The sequence below is a fragment of the Lactuca virosa genome, chromosome 4, assembly GCF_052849685.1.
Source record: "Lactuca virosa cultivar CGN04683 chromosome 4, Lactuca_virosa_CGN04683_v6, whole genome shotgun sequence".
NCBI classification, from domain to species: Eukaryota; Viridiplantae; Streptophyta; class Magnoliopsida; order Asterales; family Asteraceae; genus Lactuca; species Lactuca virosa.
Window position 1 is genome coordinate 173929101 of NC_136429.1, and position 10729 is coordinate 173939829.

The window sequence follows — 10729 nt, forward strand, 5'->3', positions numbered from 1 at the left end:
GCCAACATGGCTAACATCGATGAAGTTCCCATGGGTGAATGGAAGAAAAGGATGCGTGACGACACCGGCCCGGGACTTATGCAACCCACAATTCCCGCAACTGCCACCTTTGAACTTAAGGGCCACATACTTGCTCAACTTAAAGAAATCTCATTCTACGGGAAGGATCATGAAGACGCATACAAGCACCTAGACGAGGTCAACGATATAGCCGATTACTTTAATGTCCCCAATGTGGCTCGCGACACTGTTTTGCTTCATATGCTACCAGTCACATTCAAGGGAGCCGCGAAAGATTGGTTGAAATCACTCCCTCCAGGATCCATCACTAGTTGGGCTAAAATGAAAGAAGAATTTATAGACCAATTTTGCCCTCCCTCAAAGATAGCCAAACTGAAGAAAACCATTGCCAATTTTGAACAACAAGCTGGAGAGTCACTTTATGAAGCTTGGGAAAGATACAAGGGTTTACTAAGAAATTGCCCACATCATGATCTAAACAGCTAACAAGAAGTCTCCATTTTCTATGATGGAGTAAATGTGACAACCAGGCAACTCCTTGACTCGCAAGGACCACTCACAAAGAAACCACCCCCAGTGATAAAGGCTCTAACTGAAGAATTCTCTAAACACTCAAGAGAATATCACAACCCAGGGAACGACTTAACTCGTGGGGCGGTGAATTCTATTACCGATGACATGGCGGCAATGATGGCAAAATTGGAAAGCATGGACCGAAGAATGATTAAGATGGACCAATCCATCCATGCTATTAGAGTGGGATGTGAAAATTGTAGAGGGTCCCACCTTACTAAAGATTGTGACCTTGATGAAAACGGGAACCGAAAAATGCAAGTGTGTTGTTCAAGTGGTGATAGGTATGATGACAATTGGCAAAAACCCAAGAAAGAATGGCTACCATATGAAGAGTATAAAAAGACAAGGGAGGAAAAATATAATCAAAAAGATAGAGGCTTTTATCAAAAGGAGGAACCGGTTTATGAAAAGAAATCAGATTTGGAAGACATGCTTACAAGATTCGTAGCCGCGTCCGAGAAAAGACATAGTGATTCCGATGCTGCAATCAAATATCAACAAAATATGTTGAGAGAACACCAAATTATGATGAAAGATCAACAAGCTCTGCTTAGAAATCAGCAAGCATCCATTCTCAACATAGAAAAGCAGCTGGGCCAACTTGCACAAAAAGTGAACAAGAGACGACCGGGTGGACTTTCTAGTAATACCGAAAGTAATCCAAAAGGTGCACATATAAATATCGTGACGACTAGGAGTGGGAAGATTATAACTCCTCTGGCCCCTATTCAGCAAGAAGATCCTCACCTAGTGCAAGAGGAGGAAGCAGAAAACGAAGAATCACAAATTCCCGATCCGACTCGCCGAGTCGACCTTACGGACTCGACGAGTCCCCCACCTGAACAGAAAATAAACCCTCATGTGAAGCCATATCAGCCTCCACTGCCATATCCAGCCCGAGCTAGACAAGAAAAGATTGAAGCTGACTACCAGAAGTTTCTGGAACACATAAAGGCTCTTCAAATTAATATGCCATTCATAGAGGCGGTTGCACAAATACCCAAATATGCAAAATTTCTCAAGGAGCTTCTAACGAATAGAAAAAAGATAGAAGAAGTGAAGAAAGTGGTCCTAAATGAGAACTGTTCAGTTGCCATGTTAAATAAGCTACCTAAGAAGAAGGGTGATCCAGGAAGCTTAACCTTGCCTTGTCAATTCGGGAACTTAGCTATCATTTATGCATTGGCAGATTCGGGGGCAAGTGTAAATCTCATGCCGTACTCATTCTTCAAGAAGTTAGATCTTCCCGAGCCAAGGCCCATTCGGATGGCAATTCACCTAGCAAATAAAACAGTCACATTCCCAAGGGGAATATGCGAAGATCTATTGGTGAATGTTGATAAGTTCGTTTTCCCCACGGACTTCATAGTATTAGACATGGAAGCAGACCCTCAAGTCCCAATCATACTTGGAAGACCTTTCCTAAACACCGTAAGTGCCATAGTTGACATGCGAGATTCTAAACTTACTCTTCGAGTGGGAGACGAATCAGTCACTTTTGGGGCTGATCAAGCCATGAATCATTCAAGGAATAGCGATGACACGACATTTTCGGTTCATATGTTGGAAGAGTTAATGGAGGAATGGAATCAAAATGAGCCAAACAAGTCCACTGTCATCCTTGAAGAAGAATTTGATGCTGAAAGAGACTTGCTGGAAATAGAGAGATTGCTCGAGGAAGCTGAATATAATGACCTCATTAGAAGTACAGAATATCCGACTCGCCGAGTAGCCTCGATCGACTCGACGAGTCCATTCGAAGAAGCCCGATCAATCGTGAATTTTACCCAGGACTCGACGTGTCCCCTCACTGGACTCGACGTGTTCAGCATTCAGAACACGAAAGTTGAGCTTAAAGCACTACCAGATCACTTGGAGTACGCATTTCTTGAAGATGGCCAACAAAAACCTGTAATTATAGCCGCTGATTTGGCCCAACATGAGAAAGAAAGTCTTGTGGGTGTACTAAGGAAGAGGGAAGGTGCTATAGCATGGCAAATAACTGACATAAAAGGAATTAGCCCAGCTTATTGTTCTCACAAGGTTAACTTAGAAGATGGAGCTAAAGCTGTAGTACAACGCCAAAGAAGACTTAACCCGAACATGCAAGAAGTTGTGAAAAAGGAGGTGGTTAAACTACTAGATGTGATAATCATTTACTCAATCTCCAATAGCCCATGGGTGAGTCTGGTCCAAGTGGTACCAAAGAAAGGAGGAATGACAATGGTGGCCAATGAAAATAACGAGTTAATTCCAACAAGAACAGTAACCGGGTGGCGTGTTTGCATTGACTACAGAAAATTAAATGATGCTACATGCAAGGATCACTTTCCATTGCCATTAATAGATCAAATGCTCGAAAGGCTCTCTGGTCATCTATATTATTGTTTTCTCGACGGCTTTTCAGGATATTTTCAAATTTCAATCGACCCACAAGACCAATTAAAGACCACTTTTACGTGCCCGAGTGGAACATTCGCATATAGACACATGCCTTTTGGGTTATGCAATGCACCGGCTACTTTCCAAAGGTGCATGATGGCCATTTTCCATGATATTATTGAGAAGTTTATGGAGGTTTTTATGGATGATTTCTCGGTTTTCGGGTCATCTTTTGACGATTGCTTATCTAATTTGGACTTGATGCTAGCTAGATGTGAGAAGACAAATCTTGTCCTTAATTGGGAAAAGTGCCATTTCATGGTGAAGGAAGGAATTGTAATGGGTCACAAAGTTTCAAAGAATGGGATAGAAGTGGATAGAGCAAAAGTGGACACAATAGCTAAGTTACCCCCTCCAACAAACGTAAAAGGGGTAAGGAGTTTTCTTCGCCATGCGGGATTTTATCGTCGCTTCATTAGAGACTTCTCAAAGATCACTAGGCCCTTGACTCAACTACTTTTGAAGGATAATCCATGTTGGATTAGTGTCTAAGTCCATAACTATAATTGGTATGTACTTGACCCGACTCGGCATGGTCCATTTGGGTTGCATGGCATCGGAACATTTGGATAGACCGTTTATGAGGAAAAGACATTTTGTGACATATTAATATATTATAAGTTCTAATATATTAATATGAAATCATGTTATTTAATTAGTATTGATCAAGAATTAATTTGGACTTAATTTAGTGATCAAAAAGAGACTAATTAAATATATGGGGATTGATTGTGTAAATCATTCATTCTTATATATGTGGGCTTAGGATCCAAGATTCCTTTATGTTGGGTTTAACCCATGTGGTGATCCATGGATACTCCATGGAGGTTAAAACCCATGGAGCATAAGGAATGGGTAAAGTCATGAGTTACATGGTGTAACCCTAATAGCCACACTATATAAGAACCCCTTTAGTTCAAGAAATTGGCACTAGTGATACATATTTTGAGGGCTAGCCGATTTGAACATGAATGTCTTCTTCTCATGGTTATTCCAAGAGTTCATGATGTTGTGTGAACCATTTGAGGTGTCACACTTGGGGCACTAGGCTCTCAAGCTTCATGGAGTCAAGCAACAACAACAAGGTATGTATTCTATCTATTTTAGTATCCTAGTATCAATGTTTTGGTATGCTAGTTAGGATAATACCTTGGATAATCATATTTGCATGTATAATAGAGAAAACATAGATCCAAGGTATTTAGGGTTGCATGTACACTTAGGAGTGTTAGAATGCTCAAAACCCATCAGTGGTATCAGAGCCTAGGCTTGTTTTCAATTATACTTGATGCAAATTGCTGAAAAATGCTGAAAAAGTCGAATTTCGGGCATTCCGGGCACTGGACTCGCCGAGTCCACTGATGAACTCGCCGAGTCCAGGAATAAAATCATCCTACTCGGCGAGTAGGTTGATACACTCGACGAGTAGGAGCCCCTGACAGCATATCTTCGAGTTTTTTGGCTAGAAATGGACTAGGAACATTACCATAAGCTGTTTTTGAACCTATAATCCTGTTTTTGATGTGGTAATGTTCATACTAATCCAATTTCAAAGATAATTGTCAATAGATTCATGTTTTGTATTAGTTTACTGATTAGGCTAATTACATGAAAAAGTTTGATTAAATTATCTTGTTCTTATGAGTTGCTTAGATTAATAGAAAAGTTAATTGATTATGTGTTTTCAATCCATTTTAATCTAAGAGTTGATTCTAAAATGTGTTTTTGTAACTTGTCCTCAAGTTATATGAAAAGTCACATTTAAGTTTCATAAAACTCATAAAAGTTGGTAATGGTTACAAAAATGAAGAGTCTTGTCCTCAAGTTATGGAGGTTCAAGAGTCACTTCATGAAGTAATAAAATGTGTAACCTTAATTAATTCCATAAATTACAAAATAAAGAAAAGTTACATTCTTTTATTAGTTTAAAGTCTTCCATAACTTGTCCTCAAGTTATGGAACTTGAAGAGTTTTTTTTAATTAAAACTACTTTAAACACATAAGTTATGGAATTAATTAGTTTTGAATAGTTTCAAAACTTGCCCTCAAGTTTTGGAATTTGAAAAGTTTTCTCTTATGAATACTTTAATTACAAGTTAGCCCTTAGAATTTTAAAAGTTAAAATTCAAACCCTTATACTATTATTATAATTTTAATTATATAGATATGTATAAGATAAAGTCAATCTTACCATTAGTAGGCCTCATTCACGAAGCCGGTCTATAAGGGGGGTATAAGGTTACTGCCTATAAAATGGCAGTTTAATGGGTGTCCACTCTCACCCACCGCTTCCTTGACTGGTGGAGGGTCGTTAGCCGAACGGGTAGGAAAGGACTATAATTCTCCCTTCATTAAAAGTATTAATGATAAATACTAAGTAACTAAACACTTGTACATTCCCAATCTTAGTTACTTAGGAAAATGTGAAAAGGTGTTAACCCATGAAATTACACTTTGTACCTTACCAAGTCATTAGTGGAGCGTGTGTGGTTAACCGACACACTAATAAGGACTAGTAAGAGTGGCAAAGGGTAACTTGACTCTATTATAGATCGGTGGAGCGTGTGTGGTTAACCGGCACATCGATTAGGTGATAAAGTTAAGGGTACCAAGTCAATTTGCATGGTTATTCACACCTTGTTTGTGATCCTCGGCATCCCAGTCACAAATTTGAGAGGGCACAATCGAGATTCAAACATGCCATTGAAAGTTCAATGTATCTCAAAAGATCTAGGAGTTTCAAATCCAATTAAAACTTAATTATATTTCGTTTTTCATGGTGGAAATTGGTAAATCGTCATTTACCTACCTTCAACTATTTTATAACTTGGATTACGGCATCCCTCTTCCAGTTATAAATAGGTTGTTGGGTCCTAGCCTTAATATTTCATATTGGGTGTTATATTAAGGACTTTAAATCAACTCTCTTGAATATCTCCCAAAAGATGATCTTCCCAAATCTCTTGAAACAAGCTTTCCTAAATGAAGATGATGTCCCATGGAAATCATACTTCTTTCACCTCCTCCAATTATTCTCCCTAACCTACAAGTTCCTGAAAAGTTTAAGGTCACTCAAGCCCTATTGGCAAGCAAAGGTCTATATGTGATCACATCTTGGAGATGTAGTCAGATATTGACAAGCCGGGAGAGTTGGGTGTCAAAGTCTTGAGAAAGTTGGTGACTCAACTATTTTCTAAGTCACATAGTGAGTTCCTTTGGGACTCCTATGAAACAGACTATGACAAGACCCTTAATGATCTTATCTATTTGCTAAGATCAACTTCCTAAAACTTTATGGACATTGACAATGATGACATTGGATATCCACTAAAGCTCTCTCTTCCCAATGGAAAGGGATCGGCCATAGTCAACTCGGTTGACCAAATGGTAAAGAGAAAGGCTAAGTCTGAGATAGTCCCATTATCAAGGGTCCATTGCCAAAGAAAGGGGCATTAGTTGCGAAGCTGCCAAATTTACCTAAGGATGTTAAAGTCAATAAGTTTGACTCTACTTCAGGTAAAGTCCACTATCTAACTCTACTAAGTTTCTATTATGAGATTCTTGATACATGATGTGACTGGGTCACATGTTGATGTTTTAAGAATCAAAGAAAAAAGTGAAGAAACTTAAAGAAAGATTATGCTGAATCTGATCGCGTAGATGGATTTCTATCGCATAGTTTGAAGATCGGATTCTTAAGCTACATCTTAGGAGTTATGATATATTGCATAGGATTAGATAACAACAAAGTTTTCATGTGCTTTTGCATTGTAAGGATAGTTTTTCCGCAAAGTTTTAAAATAAAAGAAATTTTTTTTTTTTGATTTTATTTATTTTAAAATATCCTTACAATGGCATTTGTGAAAACTTTTGTTGCTTATAAGATTCCATTAAGAGGAAGAGTGGAAATATGAATTTGATTCTTTCATTTGTGGTAGTGTCTAAATTTACCAAATAAGGAAAGATTCTCATCACCTAAGTTTCAGTTGGATAGAAACTTGGAATCATGCAAGTTGTATAGCATGATGAATAAGAACTTTCAAGCATTGGAAAAATTAAGACTAAGTACTTGTTCACATGGATGTGTGAGTCAAGTAAAGGATCGAGTACACATTCTTGTGCACTGATCAAGCCCACCACAAATAATCGTTAAGACTATTCGTCATTATTTACTAAAATTTAGTAAATATGGTTATACTTACAAGCTTAAGTGTAATTCTGAGACATTGGAAAAGGTTTCAATGTATGGCAGAGCGAATAAGAAGAATCAACTTAGGCAAAAAGATAAAAGTTTCTCAAATCTGAAAAGATGGGAGAGTACTTTAGTATCATGTTATATAATCATCTTAATGATTAAGAGACCTTATCACAATTCATCCTCTAAGTGCATTCTGGTAGCTAAGAAGAGGAGCTATGAATTGTTGAAGTGGTTAAATCAAGAAGATGATTTATACTTCGTTCCAAAAACAATTCTTAGAGTTATACTCTAAGATTGTAACTTGAGTGACATGTCTTAAAGAAGGTTTAAAACACTTGCCAAATGTAAGAGTAAAAGTTTTCTACTCTTGTACATTTGAAATTGGTAAGTTGTGATGTTTTGGATAAAACAAAGACCAACTAAGGCCAATTGTGTGAAGTGTTTGTCTTGATTAGAATCCACACTATCTCTTGAATATCTGACAAGAAAGTCTTATATGTCAAGAGGACAGTGGGAGTCTTAAAGGTCTTGAAAGTGTCAATAACTAATCAAGAATAAAACCTGAAGTTCTTCACTAGCACACGACTTGAGGTTTATAACCTATCGTGTCGACATGTCTATGCCTATTCAAGTTGGCTTTGCATAGGAGTTCTGAGAGTTCTCAATTGGTTGCACAGCTACTTGGAAGCAATGGCAGGCCCTTGAGCTGCCAAATGGCAAGAATTTAAGATTGCACAAGTTTAATCCATATAAGTGTGGATTTGTCAGTAACCTTGTCTTGTGATTATGGTTTTGACAAAATTCATATGGATAGGAACTCATACACCATAAAATCTAAGTGTCATAAGGTTTCTCTCCGATTCATGAAAATGATGGTGAGGAAACACTTTCACTAAGTAGATTTTAGCTAGATAGCAATTGTGATATTTGCATTCTCAAAGTCGTTAGTGGAGCGTGTGTGGTTAACCAGCACACTAACATGGACTTGTGAGAAGTGGTAAACAATCAAGACTATGATTACGGCATCCCTTTTCATAGTTCTTAAAATTGTTTAGACACACCTGTGAGCTATCTAAGATAAGGTGTATGATATTGATAAAGTTTTATCAAAGCAATCTAGTATCAGAAATCTGAACTTTGGTAAGAAAGTCAATAAAGTATTGATTTCTAGAAGTCCAGCTGATTTCTGATTACATGTCAAAGCTAGTGGGAGCATGAGTGTTATGCTAATAATCATCATGTTAGTGGGAGCATGATAATTATGATAAAGATTGCAAGTTAGCAATGTTAATTATAGAAAACAAAAGTTTCAATTCGTGAGGCTGCAGGGGTTGAAAAAGTTGTTTTGCTATAATTAAGGGAGAGGAAATTATACTTCATTTCAATTCTAAAAGCTTAGATTGAGGTTTTAAGTCGTATTTAGTCAAGGATATATATATGAATTTCATGTTGGAATGACTCAACATAAGGAAATTCTATATATGGGTCCATTATTTGCGTTCTAAAATTCGATTATGATTACGGCATCCCTTTTCATAATCTGAATTATGAGAACTTGGCAAATAGAAATGGAAATGTTATAGCAAAAGACAGGTTTAGTCTTTATGTGAGACATCATGACTCGTGTCCCATATGCTTCGGATATAGGATCGATTACATGTGGTATATTTATCCTTTCTAAAATTTTCCAAATGCCTGGGGCATTAAGAAGGGAAAAGGTCTAGAACTGGATATGACTAAAAGGATTAAGCAATTGTCAAGGACAATCTAAGGTTTACCAAAGATTTGTTGCTCAAGGACAGTTGGAAATATAGTGTTAATTCTGGAAGGACCATATTGACATAATCTGTAAGGAGGCAACTCTTGTTCAGAAGTGATAGTCAAAATGGAATATGGAAATGTTTCAAAGTTGGAAATTATTCAATCTGTGTAAGATTAGGAAACTTAATGCAAGAAGGATGTTTCCAAGGAGTTGATCTCCTTGGAATGCTCTGTAATGGTTGTTGTCAAGTCTTTCTGACTCTGTGCATAATCATTACAGGAGGATCAATGCATATAAGTTTAGAATCTAACAGATTTCAGTAAATGGCATGAATTTGGAATTCTTGCATTTGCAGTAAGGATTTGGGACTGTGAAAGAGGATCATTGGAGCTTCTAACGAATAGAAAAAAGATAGAAGAAGTGAAGAAAGTGGTCCTAAATGAGAACTGTTCAGTTGCCATGTTAAATAAGCTACCTAAGAAGAAGGGTGATCCAGGAAGCTTAACCTTGCCTTGTCAATTCGGGAACTTAGCTATCATTTATGCATTGGCAGATTCGGGGGCAAGTGTAAATCTCATGTCGTACTCATTCTTCAAGAAGTTAGATCTTCCCGAGCCAAGGCCCATTCGGATGGCAATTCACCTAGCAAATAAAACAGTCACATTCCCAAGGGGAATATGCGAAGATCTATTGGTGAATGTTGATAAGTTCGTTTTCCCCACGGACTTCATAGTATTAGACATGGAAGCAGACCCTCAAGTCCCAATCATACTTGGAACACCTTTCCTAAACACCGTAAGTGCCATAGTTGACATGCGAGATTCTAAACTTACTCTTCGAGTGGGAGACGAATCAGTCACTTTTGGGGCTGATCAAGCCATGAATCATTCAAGGAATAGCGATGACACGACATTTTCGGTTCATATGTTGGAAGAGTTAATGGAGGAATGGAATCAAAATGAGCCAAACAAGTCCACCGTCATCCTTGAAGAAGAATTTGATGCTGAAAGAGACTTGCTGGAAATAGAGAAATTGCTCGAGGAAGCTGAATATAATGACCTGATTAGAAGTACAGAATATCCGACTCGCCGAGTAGCCTCGATCGACTCGACGAGTCCATTCGAAGAAGCCCGGTCAATCGTGAATTTTACCCAGGACTCGACGTGTCCCCTCACTGGACTCGACGTGTTCAGCATTCAGAACACGAAAGTTGAGCTTAAAGCACTACCAGATCACTTGGAGTACGCATTTCTTGAAGATGGCCAACAAAAACCTGTAATTATAGCCGCTGATTTGGCCCAACATGAGAAAGAAAGTCTTGTGGGTGTACTAAGGAAGAGGGAAGGTGCTATAGCATGGGAAATAACTAACATAAAAGGAATTAGCCCAGCTTATTGTTCTCACAATATTAACTTAGAAGATGGAGCTAAAGCTGTAGTATAACGCCAAAGAAGACTTAACCCGAACATGCAAGAAGTTGTGAAAAAGGAGGTGGTTAAACTACTAGATGTGATAATCATTTACTCAATCTCCAATAGCCCATGGGTGAGTCTGGTCCAAGTGGTACCAAAGAAAGGAGGAATGACAATGGTGGCCAATGAAAATAACGAGTTAATTCCAACAAGAACAGTAACCGGGTGGCGTGTTTGCATTGACTACAGAAAATTAAATGATGCCACATGCAAGGATCACTTTCCATTGCCATTAATAGATCAAATGCTCGAAAGGCT

The 10729-nt window shown here is 38.0% G+C and overlaps 1 protein-coding gene and 1 non-coding gene across 2 annotated transcripts; one reads left to right on the forward strand and one right to left on the reverse strand.

Moving 5' to 3' along the window:
- Positions 1–390: 390 nt before the first annotated feature.
- On the reverse strand, positions 391–497 carry LOC145110213 (small nucleolar RNA R71). Its single transcript, XR_013709594.1, has one exon. It is a non-coding gene; the product is annotated as a small nucleolar RNA R71 (small nucleolar RNA).
- Positions 498–9458: 8961 nt separating this feature from the next.
- Positions 9459–10442, forward strand: LOC145105368 (uncharacterized). Its single transcript, XM_079042487.1, has one exon. It carries the CDS (start codon positions 9459–9461, stop codon positions 10440–10442), a length of 984 nt encoding a protein of 327 aa, XP_078898613.1.
- The last annotated feature ends 287 nt before the right edge of the window (positions 10443–10729 follow it).

What these genes read in the sequence shown, in the direction of transcription:
- LOC145105368 (XM_079042487.1), top strand. Translation starts at nt 9,459, where the DNA reads ATGTTAAATAAGCTACCTAAGAAGAAGGGTGATCCAGGAAGCTTAACC.